General features: G+C 44.6%; 1 protein-coding gene across 2 annotated transcripts in view; it reads right to left on the bottom strand.

The window, feature by feature from the left end:
* The window catches only part of CERK (ceramide kinase), a 97,021-nt gene extending 78,202 nt beyond the window's left edge, over positions 1 to 18,819 (bottom strand). For both annotated transcript variants that reach the window (XM_088457596.1, XM_088457595.1), the window contains exon 1: positions 18,568 to 18,819. In XM_088457596.1, coding sequence (XP_088313722.1) covers positions 18,568 to 18,718 — 151 coding nt within the window. In that variant the 5' untranslated portion in view covers positions 18,719 to 18,819. The remainder of the gene's footprint in view (positions 1 to 18,567) is intronic.
* Between the last annotated feature and the right edge of the window lie 1,197 nt (positions 18,820 to 20,016).

The raw sequence follows: 20,016 nt of genomic DNA on the forward strand, positions 1-20,016 counted from the left end.
CCTGATGTTTTTTGTTATATTTGTGGCAGATACAGTGTTGCAAAAGAAAGAAAAAATATAACTGTATTCGTAAACCAAGCATATCGGGCTTATTTTGGACGTCACATAAATCAGCAAGATAAGATTTGGGTGCCTCACAAAGTTTGTAAAACCTGCGTGGACCCACTCCGCAATTGGACTAAAGGTGATTGTTAAAGGACTTATTTTCGGCATACCAATGATGTGGTGTGAGCCAAAAGATCACTTGAGTGACTGTTTTTTTTTGTGCTGTAAATGTGAGGGGTATGAATAGATTTAAGAAACGCAAATGGGAATACCCAAGTATGAATTCTGCAAAACAACCGATACCACATAGCGAAGATTTACCTGTACCATCATTCAGTTCTCTGTGCAAAGTTGAATGTGATGATGTGGAAATGTTAATTTCACCCAGTGCAAGTGACAAAACATGGAAGTGAGTTTGAAGAAAATTCCTCTACTCCAAACAAATTTTCTCAAAAGGAACTAAACGATTTAATTCGTGACTTGAATTTATCGAAAAAAGGAGCTGAGCTTTTTGCATCCAGACTTCAAGAAAAGCACCGTCTTGAGCCGGATGTTACTAGAACGCTGTATCGAAATAGAGAGCAAGCCATACTGCCGTTCTGTAGCCAAGATAACAATCTTGTGTATTGCAACAATATTCCGGAACTTCTCCAGAATATGGGCTTACCAGAATATCGAGCAGAAGACTGGCGGCTCTTCTTGGATAGTTCTAAAAAGGAGCTTAAAATGCGTGTTACTGCACAATCTGAATAAATTTGCGTCGATTCCTATCGGTTATTCAACAAAAAACTTAAAGAGCAGTATGAAAATATCAAGTTAGTCTTAGAAAAAATGGCTTATTCTCAGCATCAGTGGTCTGTCTGTGTCGATTTAAAAATGGTAAAACTTTCTTCTTGGGCAGCAAAGTGGATATACTTAGTATCCTTGTCACATATGCTTATGGGATAGTTGTGCAAAACAAAAGTACTGGCAGCAAACCGTATGGCCTCCAAGAGAAGTTCTAAATGTAGGGAGAAGTCAATATCATTCATGAGCCCTTAATTGACAGGAAAAAAATTATACTGCCGCCTCTCCATATCAAAACTGGGTTTAATGAAACAACTTGTCAAAGCATTGGACAAGTCAGGCAATTGTTTCACGTATATTTCTCGAACATTTCCATCTCTAATGGAGCGTACACACGGTCAGATTTGTCAGACTTGTCAGATTTGTCAGATGAACGATTGAACGATTAAACGATCTGAACGATTTGAACGATTTTAACAAAGTTTTGAACGATTTGAACGATTTGAACAATTGAACGATTTTTTACTGCATTAAAATGAATGGAATCGTCCAAGTCTGACTGCAAACCCATCAGATGTCAGAAATCGTTATCTGACCATCGGGAACGCGCATCGTTGATCGTCCATCGTTCAGGCATGTCAGATATGAACGATTTTCCTTCAGATATGAACGACTGAACGATTTTTAAATCGTTATCGTTCATATCTGAAGGAAAAATCTGATCGTGTGTATGCACCATTAGTATTGAAAAATTAAAGACAGGAGTTTTTGACAGCCCACAGATATGGTAACTGGTGAGATACAAATTTTACCACATCTATGACTGAAACCAAATCTGAAGCATGACTGAGTTATGGGTCGGTCATCCAAAAAATTTTATAGGCAAAACACAAGGCAGACAACTATCATGAAATATGGTGCGTACACTGTGGGCGATAAAGTGGACGACTGAACGATATCGTTATCGTTCAGTTGTCCACTTTATCGTCCATTTTTAACCCCAAAAAGATGAACGATAACGACAACGCACGTTCCCGCGGGTCGTTCGTCATTATCGTTCATCGGGCTGACATGCAGGCCAACCTGACGATCTCGTCAGGTTGCTGCATGTCAGGGAATGGGGGAGAGAGCCCGGCGCTGAATGATATCGTTAATGATATCGTTCAGCGGCTGTGCTCAATGTCATGAACGACATTGAGCACAGCCTGCCGGGGACAACACTACACGATATCGCTCAGGGAGCATATCGTGTAGTGTGTACCCACCTTTAGTCCACAACTTGCTAAAATGTTTCGAGAAAATAGGTGCCAACATGAGTATCAAAGTACATTTTTTGTACAGCCATTTAGATCACTTCCCGTCCAATCTAGGAGATTTAAGCGAAAAACAGGGTGAACGGTTCCACCAGGATATTCAGGTAATGGAAGAAAGAGATCAAGAAAGGTGGGATCATCACATGATGGCCGATTACTGTTGCAGTCTGCAGAGGGACTTCCCGCAACAAGAATACAAAAGAAAATCCTACAAAACACAGTTCTCATAGCTTCATAACACTTATGTTTGTAATTATCCTGTGTCTTTTTATAACATTTTCCGAATCAAATTTAATCAGAATAAAAAAAAAAAATCTTTTTAACTATTTTTAACAATGTTTAATTTAATTTTTCATAAATATTAAAGACATATGCATATCTCAAAAACTAAAGCCAATTGAAAAATAAGCATAGCATATTCATTATCAGGAGCACAAAATTAATCAGAATCGACTCTTAAATCCCTGGCAACAGATTGACTGTCCCCCAGTGTAATTACTGAACAGTCGTGTCAATACACTGTACAATTATCAGTCCGATCAAATGATTATCCACTGGTCGAGATTATAATTAGACTTTGTATGTCCAGGATTACTCAAGAAATTGCCTCCAAAGCCACCTGTTACATAAAACATATCTAGAATTAATGGAACTTGTAGCACTTAAAGGTCTTGTGTGCAGGTAGAAACAAAGCCTGTGTGTTTGCCAGCAGATCATTTCCGAAATGCCAGATGGCGTACTTATAACCTTGCAGAATTATCAGTGTAGTGCTTTAAATCTTTATCCGAGCAGACTGAATTTGTGTAGCTTGCACAGACCTATGGTAGCAATGAAAGCTAGAAGCATTGTACATGCTAATTTATAGACATTTGGCCACCCTAGGAGGTCTCAACCACAAGCTTGTCTAAAGATCACTATTGCATTTCCAAAATATCTCCACAGTTGCTAGGGTAACAAACAAAAACAGTGGAAGGAATTAAAAATGTAAAACATGCAGCATTTCAAAGCGCAAGAGGTACTGGTTTGGTAATAGATCACACGTCTGCATCATTTGTTTTTGTGCTTGGTGATGCACACATATTGAAGCCAGTGCGGCATATAACACATTTCCCCCACCCAGAGGGTGAATATATATATAGAACATCTGGATTGGAGAGGTTGAGATGGTGGTAAACAAACAGTTAAAAAATTTGCTTATCACTGGAGCCTAAAATTTAGCTTATTTTTGAGAAAACAATATACACAATACCAGTGCTCGAAGTGTGCCGGTATGCCACGGTATGGCATACCGGCACTTAAAGCACTAAACAGTTTCTGTTCTATAAGTTTCTAGCTCGGGAGCAACGTACCGTTAAGAATTTGGCCGCCAGTACTCTGCACCACCACTCTCTATGTAGCCGCCTTTAGCGGGCCATTGCTGCCAGACTGTGCCACCGAGTAAGTACATAGTGCTCAGCAGCGTCACATTGACAGTATCTCCGGCTCCGCTGAATCCTACAGCCTTCCTGAGCTTCTGGAAGCGTGAGGGTGACGTCATCATGCTCCCCTGGCTGGTAGAACGCAGCATGAGGTCTGGGCGTGCTTCGTTCTCCAGACGGCAACAGCTAGATACCTTACAATTGCGGCGCTTGCTGGATTCACGGCCGGGCGCCGGCACTCACCGGCACATGCTTCCTCCCTAATGAAAAATAGAGTGACAGAGGCGGAGGCATGTTAATGCTGTTGGGAGTGGGGCAGGGGGTTTGTTACTGAAGCAGGGAGTATTGGGGGTGGGATGCGAGGTTATAATTGATGCCGAGTAGTGGAGGGAGGGTGGTGTTAGTGATGGTGGGAGTAGTAAAGGTTGTTAGTTATTGTTAATGGTGCTGAGAGTAATAGGGAGAGTTTGTTGGTGGTGCTGGGAACAGTGGGGGGGATTGTTAATGATGGTGGGAGCGTTGCTAGTGATGGTGGGAGCAGTGGAGTGGGCAGAGGTTATTAGTGGTACTGGGAGGGGCTTGTTAGTGATGCAGGGAGTGAGAAGCGGAGGTGCTGTTAGTGGTGCTGGGAGTGAGAAGCGGGGGTGCTTTTAGTGGTGCTGGGAGAGAGTAGCAGGGGTGCTGTTAGTGATGCAGGGAGTGAGAAGCGGGGGTGCTTTTAGTGGTGCTGGGAGTGAGTAGCAGGGGTGCTGTTAGTGGTGCTGGGAGTGAGAAGCGGGGGTGCTGTTAGTGGTGCTGGGAGTGAGAAGCGGGGGTGCTGTTAGTGGTGCTGGGAGTGAGAAGCGGGGGTGGTGCTGGGAGAGAGAAGCGGTGGTGCTGGGAGTGAGAAGCGGTGGTGCTGTTAGTGGTGCTGGGAGTGAGTAGTGGGGGTGCTGTTAGTGGTGCTGGGAGTGAGAAGCGGGGGTGGTGCTGGGAGAGAGAAGCGGTGGTGCTGGGAGAGAGAAGCGGTGGTGCTGGGAGAGAGAAGCGGTGGTGCTGTTAGTGGTACTGGGAGTGAGAAGCGGTGGTGCTGTTAGTGGTACTGGGAGTGAGAAGCGGAGGTGCTGTTAGTGGTGCTGGGAGTGAGTAGCGGGGGTGGTGCTGGGAGTGAGAAGCAGGGGTGCTGTTAGTGGTACTGGGAGTGAGAAGCGGTGGTGCTGTTAATGGTACTGGGAGTGAGAAGCGGAGGTGCTGTTAGTGGTGCTGGGAGTGAGTAGCGGGGTGCTGTTAGTGGTGCTGGGAGTGAGTAGTGGGGGTGGTGCTGGGAGTGAGAAGCGGGGGTGGTGTTAGTGGTACTGAGAGTGAGAAGCGGAGGTGCTGTTAGTGGTGCTGGGAGTGAGTAGCGGGGGTGGTGCTGGGAGTGAGAAGCAGGGGTGCTGTTAGTGGTACTGGGAGTGAGAAGCGGTGGTGCTGTTAATGGTACTGGGAGTGAGAAGTGGAGGTGCTGTTAGTGGTGCTGGGAGTGAGTAGCGGGGTGCTGTTAGTGGTGCTGGGAGTGAGTAGTGGGGGTGGTGCTGGGAGTAAGAAGCGGGGGTGGTGTTAGTGGTACTGAGAGTGAGAAGCGGAGGTGCTGTTAGTGGTGCTGGGAGTGAGAAGCGGAGGTGCTGTTAGTGGTGCTGGGAGTGAGAAGCGGAGGTGCTGTTAGTGGTGCTGGGAGTGAGAAGCGGAGGTGCTGTTAGTGGTGCTGGGAGTGAGAAGCGGAGGTGCTGTTAGTGGTGCTGGGAGTGAGAAGCGGAGGTGCTGGGAGTGAGAAGCGGAGGTCCTGTTAGTGGTACTGGGAGTGAGAAGCGGAGGTCCTGTTAGTGGAACTGGGAGTGAGAAGCGGAGGTGCTGTTAGTGGTGCTGGGAGTGAGTAGCGGGGTGCTGTTAGTGGTGCTGGGAGTGAGTAGTGGGGGTGGTGCTGGGAGTGAGAAGCGGGGGTGGTGTTAGTGGTGCTGGGAGTGAGAAGCGGAGGTGCTGTTAGTGGTGCTGGGAGTGAGAAGCGGAGGTGCTGTTAGTGGTGCTGGGAGTGAGAAGCGGAGGTCCTGTTAGTGGTGCTGGGAGTGAGAAGCGGAGGTGCTGTTAGTGGTGCTGGGAGTGAGAAGCGGAGGTGCTGTTAGTGGTGCTGGGAGTGAGAAGCGGAGGTGCTGTTAGTGGTGCTGGGAGTGAGAAGCGGAGGTGCTGTTAGTGGTGCTGGGAGTGAGAAGCGGAGGTGCTGTTAGTGGTGCTGGGAGTGAGTAGCGGGGTGCTGTTAGTGGTGCTGGGAGTGAGTAGTGGGGGTGGTGCTGGGAGTGAGAAGCGGTGGTGCTGTTAGTGGTGCTCGGAGTGAGTAGCGGGGTGCTGTTAGTGGTGCTGGGAGTGAGTAGTGGGGGTGGTGCTGGGAGTGAGAAGTGGTGGTGCTGTTAGTGGTTCTGAGAGTAAGAAGCGGGGGTGGTGTTAGTGGCACTGGGAGTAGTGTGGGGGTTATTAGTGATGCAGGGAGTAGGGGGGGTGTTAATGAAGGTGAGAGTAGAGGAAGGGGCGGAATTTGTTAGTGATGCTGGCTGTAGTGGGGGGTGGGGGAGTTCCCAGTAGGTGTCCCCAGGGATGTGCAGCCTCTGCTTCCTATAGATGAGCTCTTTGCATATCAGGAACCTGCAATATTTTCAATATTTCCACGTGATAGGGAGAGGCCAGTCACCAGGAGGGGAAGAGAGTGCAGGAGACAGGGAAACAGGGCAAGGAATGCAGAAAGGACTCCCAAGTCTCTCCCTCCCGGACTGTGTGATCCTGGAGCTAGACTGGACTTCTGCATCAGGCTGCAGGCCAGTCCCTTGCTTTCCATCCTCATTACGCTACACTACAGACACTGACCTGCTGTTTAGTGTCAGACCAAGCCCTCATGCAGAGAGGGTAGGGGGACGTAGAGACTGGTCACAGGGGGCTGTACACTACACTGCCATCTCTGTATTATCACATTTAACATATTTGTATGTATTATTTTAGCTAGTGTAGCCTGTTCTTAAAACATAAAGATCAATGATCCCCTAGTGACAGGTGCTCTAATTGTGTCCATCATGCAAAAGATCTGGTGCCAGGCCGCCAGCTTATTACTGGCGCACTGGCAACCATCCATGGATCGAGAAATAGCGGCACCATGCCACCGGCATTGCAAATCTGGCGCTGTCTGCGAGCCAAATGAAACGTGCGGACCGGCAGCCAATCAGAAGCCGCTGTAGCTTCTGATTGGCTCGCAGACAGCATCTGATTTGAAATGACGGTGGTACTGTGCCGCTGTCTCGGCATGGATGTCTGCCAGGTAGTGCACTAAATACACATGGAGATGAGTCTCATCTCATCATGTAATCTCTCATAATAAGATTGAGGCTGCTGAAGGGACACAAGGAGGAGGCAAGAGGCTGCAGGCAGGGCTTTACTGTGGGGTATAATGTTATAAGGGACATTACTATGTAGCATAATGTGTAAGGGCATTTATTGCTGGGTGGCATCATTTGTACTACAAATTTTGTAAAGGACATGACTGTGTGTGTGGCATAATGTGTAGAAGGGGCACTACTATTGTGTGGCATATTGTGTATAAGGGGTACTACGGCGTGGTACACTACACTGCTGAAAAGGATGTTAGTGTTGAGGCAATGCCCTCATTTGAGTGGCCACACCCCCTTCTCTGGCGCATGCGCGCCTCCGACACACAAGTAAGTGCTTTCTTTATATTCTCCATACCCCCACTTCAAAATTCCCACTTCGACCACTGCACAATACCCATATAATGTAGGGTTATTATAGCAGATGTGCTAGTCACACCTTTGTTGCTAAAAAAAAGCTTTACAACTAGAAAATGCTTACAGTTACAAACATTCCTTTGCAGCATTATTACAAAGAATGGCCTGTGGTAGTGTTGATAAAGAGAAATTAAATTCTAATGTGTTTGTCATTAAGTAAGCTCTGATCAACCTCAGGGACATTGATTTCTAAGGACCTCTAATACACTAGGCTGATCCCACCCAGAGGACGTTTTAGTTGAATTCTTCTAGGCAGTCGGTTGAATTAACAGAATACTTGTAAGCAAGTGAAACATCTGACCTACTATCAATCTGCTTAATCAATGGAAGTTTAGGTGGAGTCCAGAGTTTACAGGGAAAAAGAAAATAAAAATGATCTTGCTGTATGCACATCTCTACAGCTCAGACCTGCTAAATAGTTGATGCCCTAAAATGCTTAGAGACACTGTATCTGCAAGCAAAAGTGCCACAAAGGAAAAGCTGCACCTAGCCACCTGAATTCTGCCACATCCAGCACAAATCAACCACTACGAAGAGGAGATTTCAAGTACTTAGCATTATCAAAAGACATTATGGATCTGAGTCTGAGGTGGGAGTAAAACTGAAAAAAAAGAGAGCAGGTAACTGTGCACCTGGACCAACCATGTAACACTGCAAGGTGTGCAAATATATTTATTTTTTTTTACATGCAGGCTAACTACTGGCTGCTTTTGCTCGTAGCCCATAAATGCTGGACTAGAGATGGTTAGTAACCATCGATAGTTGCCCGCTGGTGGAAGATTGTTTTACCATTGACGGCGGAGATGCAGATAATCTCCCACAATAGCAGCTGTGGACCCACACTTGCAGTGCAGAGCTGCTAGGCATTCTGTATTTTCCATCCATGGCAACCATGGAAGGAAGGTGCACTGATGCACTGATGGCCATCCCTATTCTGGACAGCCTTATAAAACTGCAATATACACTACAGTTTGGAGATACCCCTCCCAAACCTTAATCTCTCTGCACATTTTAAATCTGCCCCACTGGGCACAGTTACTTGCTCTTTTTTCGCTTTACTCCCACCTCAAAATCAGGCCCTATATGTATAATTTCTTAATATAGCTTAGAACACAATGAAATGGTGACTGATATATACTTGATATCAGTGTTAACTGTATGAACATTTTCACATTAATTTGATTAGCTTGCTACCTATGTATGGGTGTGCCACTGAGGCACAACCGCAAACTACATGTATTATTTGGCATGTAAAATAAAATAAAACAAAGATTAAAGACCACCTTTCTCCCTAGAAATGAACAAATAGTGGCATCAAAGTTATCCTACAAGTCCTTGAATGTTTTCATTGATACCAAATCCAGCAATAGTGTTTCCTGTGAACTGCACAGTGATCACAGATGTAGAAGCCAAAATGGCATGATGCCTGGAGCCAGCAGTGAGTCTCCAAGTTCCCACTGACAATTATTCTCCATAATCACCTCACACACACCTAAAGACTGCCACCATTTTAATACGATTAACATAGTCATTTAGCAGGGTAGTAAAACGAGGCATTTGTAACCTTTGTTTAAAAAATGGATTTTTGTCCTCTTTAACAAAAAATGTAAGCACAAGCAAGGTCCAAAAACGTAAAAGCTGTGGTAAGTAAAAGTGGTACAGCCTGTGGATGATAATGCTCACTTATTTTTTTAACTCCCACATTTTTTACACACCCTTCACTTTTCACCAGCAACACTGGTTAAACAAACTAAATTAAAATATGTATTCCTTTCATTATATTTATAAATACCATGCCAGTTTTGTTGATATAAACTCTATAGGGAATATCCAATTAGCTGCAGGGGCTTATTGGCATCTTTGACCTACTCAAATCCTGGATCCCCGCGCACGTAACGTTGATTTCTCTTTTCGGTCTGAGGAGCTACTAAAAAAAAAAAATTACTTCAAATGCAGTTTCTGGGGTTTCACACACAGGAAAACCCATAGATTCTAGCAATTTACACAGAGTCTATGTGCTACCATACAGGGAAACGGCTGTTTGATTCATTGTGGTTTGCAGCCAGCAGCCTGGCTGTAGCACCCATCCTAGCTTGTGAATGGCTGGAAGATGCTGTTGGCCAGAGCGGTCTAGTCTGTCGCGGTCAGGCTGGGGGATGCTCTGCACCATACCTGGATATATATTGCAGCACCATCCTTGGACATATGTACTCTGCACTCATCGGAGGGCTGAGCCAAGGGCAGGGTGCCATCTCCCCCCCCCCCCCCGGGCCAGTACTATTTCAGTTCTTGGGGGCTGCCAGCTGCCTGCAGCCGAACGCTCCATAAATAACTTCTGGCTGGAGACAGGCAGAGGATGCTGCCCGGCCACTCCGTTTGTGTTACACACATAATAGGAGCAGCTGATCACCATCTTCCTGGCCGCAGCATGTACATGATGATCCCGGCTGTGCCGATAGGCTGCTGATTGGTAGAAGGCTCTGTTCATCCACCAGTCACAGTAATGGGGATTTCCGTCAATCGGCTATCCACCAATCAGAATGCATGAAGCTGCAGAGACAAACTAGGGACAGAGAAGGCTGATGGTAGGGTGAGTTCCTTATCTGGGCCATCTCGCATGTTAGATATCAGTAATGTAAATTTTATTGTACTGTATATAAGTTAACAGGACTAGCGTTAGGTTGTTTGGTTTTTTTTGAAGGGGGGGGTGAGTCTAGGCACTAATGGGGAGGGGAGGCCACAAGAAGGGGGAGTTAGGGGGAGGGTAAGTATACTTACCCGATCCCTGTCGGGATACAAAACAACTGGATGCCGCTGTCAGTATTCTGACAGGAGGCATATTTTATTATAATATATATATATATATATATAGCATTCCCGCTAGGCTGTTTTAGCGGGAACCCTGCCCTCACAGCCTGCGGCTGCAGTCCTCACCCGCGGGACGCAGTGTCCCGCGGGTGGAGAAACGTGCGGTGACCCGCATGCGCCTGGCATCTATTCTCCCTTTCTGCAGCGCTTGGGGGTTGCCCGGCATGTCCGTAAGTGCCAGGCACGCCCCCAAGTATGACGAAAAGGGGACGCATCTTATAGACACGCCCTCTGTCTAGCTCCGGCGCCCTGCCTGCCGCCGGAGCTAGAGTGAACACTATAATAATATATATATATATATATATACACATATATACATATATACATACACACACATACATATATACACACACACACACAGCGGGTGAGATAAGTGTTACACATCAACATTTTTCTCAGTAACTATATCACACATGCAAAGAAATCAAAGCATAGGTGTCCATAAATTAAGTTGTGTGTAATAATATGGAATCACACAAGGAAAAAGTATTGAACATGCTTACTGAAATTTATTTAATACTTCATACAAAAGCCTTTGTTGGTAATGACAGCTTCAAGACACCTCCTGTATGGAGAAACTAGTCGCATGCATTGCTCAGGTGTGATTTTGGCCCATTCTTCCACCCAAACAGTCTTCAAATCTTAAAGGTTCAGTGAGCCTCTTCTATGAACTCAAATCTTTAGTTCTGTCCATAGATTTTCAATTGGATTCAAGTCAGTGATTGGCTGGGCCATTCTATCAGTTTTATTTTCTTTCTCTGAAAACAATTGAGAGTGTGCACCCTCTTTTCATCTTCAGCATCCTGGTAGATGGCAGCAGATTTTTATCAAGAAAGTCTCGGTACAGTTTTCCATTCATCCTTCCTTCAATGATATGAAGTATGCCAGTACCATATGCTGAAAAACAGCCCCACACCATGATGTTCCCACCTCCAAACTTCACTGTTGGTACGGAGTTTTTGGGGTGATGTGCAGTGCCATTTCTCCTCCAAACATGGTGTGTATTATGGTATCCAAAGAGTTCAATAGTAGTCTCATCTGACCAGACTATATTCTCCCAGTATCTCACAGGCTTGTCCAAATGTTTTGCAGCAAACTTTAACAAGCTTCAACATGTTTTTTCTTCAGCAATGGAGTCTTGCGTGGTGAGCATGTATACAGGCCATGGCAGTTGAGTGCATTACTTATTGTTTTCTTTGAAACAATTGTACCTGCTAATTCTAGGTCTTTCTGAAGCTCTGAACACAAGTGGTCCTCGGCTCTTGGACAACTCTTCTGATAATTCTTTTCACTCCTCTGTCAGAAATCTTGTGAGGAGCACCTGGTCGTGGCCAGTTTATGGTGAATTTATGTTCTTTCCAATTCCAGTGAGCACTGTTGGGGCCATAATCTGAAACATTCAGAAGTTTAGAAATCCTTCTGTAACCAATGCCATCAGTATGTTTTGCAACAATAAGGTTATGAAGGTCTCGAGAGAGCTCTTTGCTTTTACACATCACAAGATGTTTCTTGTGTGACACCTTGGTAATGAGACACCTTTTTATAGGCCATCAGTTGGGACTGAACAAGCTTATATTAATTTGCACTGACAAGGGGCAGGATTGCTTTCTAATTACTGATAGATTTTAGCTGGTGTCTTGGCTTTCCATGCCATTTTGCACCTCCCTTTCTTCATGTGTTCAATACTTTCTCCCTGTGTCATTTCACATTATTACACATAACAATTTATAGACATCTATGGTTTGATTTCTTTGCACGTGTGGATTGCATAGGTTGTTACATTTGGTGAAAATATCATCACAATAGCTCCATTACAAAAATATTTACTTTATAATGTAAATAATGCTGTATTGAACTGGGGGTCCTACTGTGCCTTACTATGAATTTGGGTTTCCTACTGTGTGCCTTACTATGAATTGGGGGTCCTACTATGTGGCATACTATGAATTGGGGGTCCTACTATGTGGCATACTATGCATTGGGGGTCCTACTGGGTACCTTACTATGAATTGGGGGTCCTACAGTGTGGCATAGAATGAATGGGGGCCCTATGTGCATCTTATTATGATTTGAGTGTCTTACTGTGTATCTTACTATGAATTGGGGGTCTGCGCGGCTGCACTGCTGACAGGCAGCAGCACCAGCTGAGCCGGCTGACAGTCTGCATGACACTAACAAGTGGGCGGGTATTTCGGGAATCGGGACGTGTGTACGGGGAGGTGATCAGCCTTATCACCCCCCCCCCCTGGATCTGGGTCCTACTGTGTGTCTTACTATGAATTGGGGGGTCCTACTGTGCATCTTACTAGCGTTTCACTTGGAGGATGAAAAGGGGCGTGTTATGGGTCCATTCCCCTCCTTGCAAGGCCACGCAGAAATGTGCCCTCCTCTGTGATCAGCACCGTGCCCTACACAAAATCCTAGAGTGAACATTACTACACATGCACTTTTTACTTGCATTGCTTTTTCTAACACACACACGTAAAGATTTTCTGTCCAACCATCCAACTAGTTGATTGGTTGGAATGAAAATCTGGTAAGGTAGGAAAGCAAATGACAATCAGCAATTTGCTCCCAAACGCCGGAAAATGGACAAAAACTGTTGTTTGAACAAATTGTTTAGATCAAACATTTAACAAACTTGTCTGACGACCATTTTCATCTGTTTTCTGGCATTTAGGAGCAAATTGCTGATCATCATATATGCTGCCAGCCGCAGATGTCCGCGGCATACACTGTGAGAGAAATCTCACAGTGTATAGCCCGACATCCGTAGGAAGGAACACAGGAAATGTCTTTCTGTCGGCTGCGCTGGGCATACACTGCCCGATGCGGCCGACAGTTTACCGGGTAATATCGCATCGGACGGGCATGCTGGACAATCCAGCATGCCCGACCGAGCAATATTTAACCCTCGGTCACCCCCCCCCACACTACAATTATCGCGGCAATCCGCCGATATCGGGCAGATCGTCACGATAATTGCAGCGTGTATGGCCAGCATTACTCCCATACATTACTAGATTTTCATTTCAACCAAATAAACTAGTTGGATGGTTGGACAGAAAATGTTTACGTGTGTATGCAGCATTAGGAGTCTAGAGGAAGCATTGTACACATATTATACAATGTAGATTACTGCAGTTGCGCTGCATTACCCTTCTCTTCTGCAACGAGCTAAGTGTCTTGCATGTATCTGTACCTTATAACTTTGCCAAATGGAGTGAGAAAGACATTTATAACCTCCTAACTTCCTGGCTTGCAGAACAAAGTCCATGTATGAAAAACAGTTTGCCAAGTAGATTTGTTACACATTTTACTGAACATATATAGGAAAGAGAAAATCAACTCTAGCTAAATCATATCTAACATGATTAGCTGCTGAAACGATTGTGCATTACCCCCCTTGGTGTGAAGTACTCCAGATATGTCATGTCTGCAGAACCTAAACCCGATGCACTGTTGTTGTCACAAAGCAGCATGTAAATACACGGCTTTATTTGTTTAGAAAGATGATGAGCATTTTTCCTAAGAACCAAGGCTTACTTCAAATTATATTCTGTATGTATTAAAAAAGGAAATAATCACAGGCTTAAAACCCCTGATATTCCAGTGTGAGATTTAAGGTTTTTGGCCAACTACCAAAACAATGAGGTCTACTAGGCAGAAGTGTTTTTGTAACAGTTATTTTTGTTCAGTGTAGTGTGGTAGTAAGGATTCATTTTTGGCTTCAGGCTATTTTTTTTTCAATTTCCCACAGAATGTTCCTGTAATTTCTTAATCTTGATGAGAATGGACAATTTATAAACTTAATTTGGGAGGGCAGATTTCATATCTCCTGATACTAGTTAGTTAAAGAGGTACCATTTTTTTCAGACACTCAGCATCCCAAAATATTAATACTTAACATTTATTATAGCATCTCCTGATACATACCTATTCAATAGGAAGGGGTATATTTACTAAAGTGCAGGATTTTAGAATTGGGGATGTTGCCCATAGCGACCATTCAGGTTCTAGCTATTATCTTCTAAAAGGTGCTGATTGGTTGCTATGGGCAACATCTCCACTTCTAAAAACACGCACTTTAGTAAATATACCCTCGAAGAGGAATCTTGTGACACTATTTTTTTATATTTGGGATTTGTATTTAAGAGGGAATTAGAAAACCTGGGAATAACGGTTGCACCTCCTTGCCTATTCTCAGCACTTCCAGTTGTGGGCTGTAGATCACTACCAGGGGCAATCAATTGTTTTGTTGCTGCTGTCAGTTTTAAAGCACTTTGTTACTGAGGAGATTTGTGACTTTGACATATTGAATGCAATCACTGTAAAGGGGCCTATCCATTAGACGACTTTATGAACGATCCAACCAAAACCAGGAGGTTTTGGTCGCATTGTTCAGAAAGTCGTCTAATGGATAGCCGGCAAGGACCAGCGATGCACGTGCACTCTGGGTCCTTGCTGACCCCGACTATCTACGGAACATGCTGGTCAACCTGACGACGATCATCAGGTTCCACATGTTCCCAGATAGGAAGTCGGGATCCTGCACTAAAGGACGTTCAGTGAACGCCGTTCAGTGTTGGCACAGCACCCAGCGACCTGAAGGACTGAACACTAGTCGTTCAGTTTTTCAGGTCGCGTAATGGATAGGCCCCTTAAGGGAGGCCTTATTTAAAAAAAAGTCTCCATTAGAGAACAGAGGATATTTTCTTGATTTATGAACTATGTCAGTTTGGCATTACACTTCTAAAGGTGATGGCCTCAACTGGCACCTGTCTTACTACTGGCTAGACTGAGGCATAAGGATATTTAGCCATTAATTATAACTAGGGAAGACTGAGGGCTATGCCATTGGATGACTACAGTAAAAATAAATATGTCAAGAAAACACTGACCCTAAAATATTTTATTAAGAGGCCATTGGAATTTTTTATTCAAAAGCTTCTATAAAATATTAGCACCCAATTTCTCAGAACAAGAGGCTTATATAGAACACAGGTTCACCATTACAACACAAGGTTGGGCAGCAGTATTCTACCATAGTCACTACCAGTGGCTTGGGATCTATGCTGGGACCTCCATTTCTCTTGAGTCTGGGCTGTAACATCCCATAAGTAGACATGGTAGCTAGGTAATGCAACACAGAAAACTGGTGTTTTACTTGAAAAGCCCTTATAGTGGGGGCAAGGAACCATAGCATGCAGCCTGCATAACATTCTGTAACTGGGTGAATATGCAGGTGCTTAGAGCAGACACCATGAAAAGGCAGCCTGTACCTCTGGTCTGTATGCAACTTGAAGCAACAATAAAAACACTAAATAAAAATAAACTGCAGAAAAAAAAAAAATGTCCATTCACATTACTGATACAAGATTACAAAGATACACGCAGTCAGCTACAGTACAGTCATTTTTTTACACCAACACTGAGAAGATGCTCCTCTACTGCATTCTACATGTAGCAGGTCATTTTAATGATTAAATGCGGAGCTGATCACAAATTTTGCATGGCTCTAGCCCCATTTTCTATCCTCACTTTAGCCATTATAATAGTATCTGCCGGTAGACACAATGATGGTACATAACTTGACTCTCCAACAAGAAAGCTTCTACGTAGGACAAATTGCTCCTAAAGGCCAAATGAGGATTTGCGGGAGCCAGCGCGTTTCCGGCAATATGGTCATTAGATTTAAAGCGGCAATTAGTTTAAAGGCAAACCCAACTTGGTGTTACCTATTATTTAACTGCAGCTTTAAATCTAGTGATTACTTTGCTGAAATTCCACCAGGTCCTACAAATTGCAGGCTATTACATTTATCCTTAAATCTATTCTTAAGCAACCTATACTAAATTAACAACATTAGGCTGAATTCAGCCTAGGTAAGTATTACTAGCAAAAAATAATAGGCTATTCAGTATTAGGAAGAAGGGTCATGTTTTAGGGTATGCATCGTGCTAGGGCACAAGGATGGGTAATACATGCTAGTTATTGGAGTAGAATATTCAGTATCAGCATGCTGTTTGTTTTTAAGCGTGATCTGCTCGGTTTAGTCTGGAAACGGTCACAATTTGTATAGACTAGGCCTGACCAACCAGTGGCTTACCAGCTGCTGTGAAAAGTGCCAGCATATCTTCCCACCGATTAGCTGGTAAAGCATGCTGGGACTTGCAGTTCCACAACAGCTGGAGAGTCCAGGTCTGGCATATACACTTGCAAATCTGTTAATGACCAATACTATTTTTTTGTCAACATCTTGCACATTATAGCCATCTTCTAATAATAATAAATAAATAATATACTGTGCTCTTTGGGCCTGATTCAGCAGTGCACACAATTACCGGGAATCTGCGCATGCCCCATTCTGCCAGTGTGCAGAATGGGTTCTGCTAAGACGCACGCAAGCCCTTAAATGTCTCTGCCCGATTGACAGGCAGAGGCATTTAAATGGTGGTGCGGGGTTGGAGGCGGCCGGTGTTCCCGGAAACAGGGCGTGTCCGTTCCAATATTTGCTGGGCTCACAAGCCGGCCAGCATGAGTAAGCCGAGGCTTACTCAGCTGGCCAGCTGCCCGGCGCCATCCACTATCGCGACCATCGATCGTTGCGATAGTGATCCCAGCCTGTGACCTCCGTCTAAGTGCTGGGATCACAAATGCAGCAAGGGATGTCATACACCTCCTGCTGCATTTGCATTATTGCAAGGATCGCCTACGTGCAGCTTTGCAATTGCGGTCCTTGCTGAAATCAGGGCCTTTGTGCACTATACTCTCAGTGCAGCTGGAGAGCTGGATGTTATAGATTTAGCAGTCCTGGTAGAATTCATAGAGCAGAGAGCACAATACACCATGTAGTAAAGCAATAACATATGATCAGAAATCCCAGGGCCTGATTCTGAGTAGAATAAAGCTGTGTCAGTGTTAGTGTCTTTTGTCATGTCTGCTACTTTATGATAATACTACAAGTAAACATCATTCCAATGTACATCAGTGCATCTGACTGGGATGCCCATTTTGCGGGATTGACACAATCAACAGACACCTTCGAAACTTGCACCAGCCCCATGTTAAGTGCAATATCTCCATCAGAGTATGGCCTCCAATGAACACAATTAAGCGTCTGAGTTTGCAACCACTTCTATGGCAGGCCAGCGACGCACCCCTAAAACAGTACATCTCCCAGCACCACCCTGGAAAGCCCAATACATTTCAGACTCTGTTCATCTCAATTTGTCCTGCACCTCAATCACACCCACTGTGGGAAGCATGCAAGACTTTTTAGCTAGACCAGTAGCAGATTCAGAAGGGGGGAGGCGATGAGCCCCACGTAACATACACACCATGTCCTCTACTTTGTTTCCTTCGCAGAGCCAAACTCTAAACTAGCTCCGCCTCTCTTCCTTTGGGCATCCGCGACCTCCCTGACTAAATAACAAACATAGCATTTAAATACCTAACATGGTAACTTTAAAGTTTGTCTATTTTCCAAAGAAGTTTGTTGCTGTCCAAGAAAAGTTACTTTACAAGACTATAAAACATTTGTACAAATAGTCTTCATTCCTTACCATTTTTTCCCTTATTATGGATATTGAGGATTTTGTGCAGCTTGATCTCATATGAAAACAAACTAGACTATATTCTACAACAATGTATTTAAAATTCCAGAATGTATTGGGGTTTTTTGTATAAAAATCATTTAGGTCAGCGAGTCTGGTGTCCAGAGGACCATGACAGACTTATATAATTCTAAATGCCCTATAGTTTCAGAGTTCATTGGTGTTGCTCATTACATCCAAACATAAAACTTTAAATTAAATTGTATTATTTGGACACACACACACACACACACAAGTTGGAGCTTGGGGGAGGTGGAGAGAGAGAAGAAAGAAGTCCCACAATTTGTGTAAAGTCATGTAAGATTGTTACAGAAGACAGGCAACCAAGGCAAAGACAAAAAGTTGGAATTAGAACCTGTGAACTCCACAAAGTCCCGTGGGGTATTTATAGTAACAATATACAAAACAATATAAACAAAACAGAAACAAATACATACAACAGTTCAGCACACGAAACACAATAAAACAGTGAAGGAGCGCAAGTCTACTACTAGAAAATTAGAGGAACTGTCTACAGACTGCTGCAAAACATAGATTAGCGCTGAGAGAGCAACATGCACTATGGCAAACAATGACACCTAAAGTGCAGGATGATCAATGACATCAGGCCCACAACCAATCTGTGATAGCGGCACACGGCCACTGCGGGACACGCTGCCCACTGACACAATGGTGCCTGCGCTGAGTGACACCTCTGCCCCCAGTGTGCCCCGTCATTCACCTGCTCTGCCCCTGTCCCTCCCGCGACGGGGCCGCACTTCTTTCCAGGACAGCCGCGCCGATCTGGGCTCCAGGGTCACCTCACAGCTGTGACTCTTCACCGAGAGCACCGAGCACAGAGCGGGGGGAAGTGGCGGCTGTGCGGGCTCCATGGCGACCCGGTGCCCTTGCGGCTCTGCCCTCCCCCAGGCACCGATCGCTTAGACGGAGACTTCTCTCAGCTAGCGGTTCGGGACTCTCATTGTCTGCTCCGGGAGGCACTCAGCCACGCCCCCACGTCCCCACGTATGCAGATGTCACCCGAGGTGGGAGGGGCGGTGACTTGCAGAGAGTTGATGATTTTTCTGATTCTGGGCTATGAGGCTGGGGCACGGCGAATTGGGCACTGGGCACAGCTGGGCTAGGGTGTGCTCGCATGTACCAGATGCAACATTATAACAACTACAGGTCATTGGTATTTGCTGTGCAGGTCGGAGCTGTTGGTATAGGATGTTTACATTGTATAACGTGTTGTGAAATTCGACAATATTTAATAAGTGAAATCTAGCTATAATGGCTAGGGTGCGATGAGAGACCGACAGAATACAGCACATGGAAAATACTTTACATATATCTGACATGTTATAGTCTGATCAATAATATACAGCCATGGCCAAAAGTTTTGAGAATGACTCAAGTATTGGTTCTCACAATGTTTGCTGCTTCAGTGTTTTTAGACCTTTTTGTCAGATGTTACTATGGTATACTGAAGTAACATTACAAGCATTTCATAAGTGTCAAAGGCTTTTATTGACAATTACATTAAGTTTATGCAGAGAGTCAATATTTGCAGTGTTGACCCTTCTTTTTCAAGACCTCTACAATTCGCCCTGGCATGCTGTCAATCAACTTCTGGGCCACATACTAACTGTTGGCCGCCCATTCTTGTCTTATCAGTGTTTGGAGTTTGTCAGAATTTGTGGGTTTTTGTTTGTCCACCCGCCTCTTAAGGATTGACCACAAGTTCTCAATGGGATTGAGGTCTGGGGAGTTTATGGCCATGGACCCAAAATTTCAATGTTTTGTTCCTTGAGCCACTTAGTTATCACTTTTGCCTTATGACAAGGTACTCCATCATGCTGGAAAAGGCATTGTTCGTCACCAAACTATTCTTGGATGGTTGGGAGAAGTTGCTCTTGGAGGATATTTTGGTACCATTCTTTATTCATGGCTGTGTTCCTAGGCAAAATTGTGAGTGAGCCCACTCCCTTGGCTGAGAAGCAACCCCACACATGAATGGTCTCAGGATGCTTTACTGAGACCATTTTGTGGACTAGTATAGTGTGTATAAAGGTTGCTTAACACACAGAGCTGTGCTTCTTACTCCTGTAATTTTTTTGGGGGAAGCAGTGGTCTGGCTCCTACAATTTCCTCCTGGCTCCTAGATTTTAGAAAAATTAGTCAAACCCTG

The sequence above is a fragment of the Taudactylus pleione genome, unplaced genomic scaffold, assembly GCF_031769625.1.
Source record: "Taudactylus pleione unplaced genomic scaffold, aTauple2 ptg000041l, whole genome shotgun sequence".
Classification (NCBI taxonomy): Eukaryota; Metazoa; Chordata; class Amphibia; order Anura; family Myobatrachidae; genus Taudactylus; species Taudactylus pleione.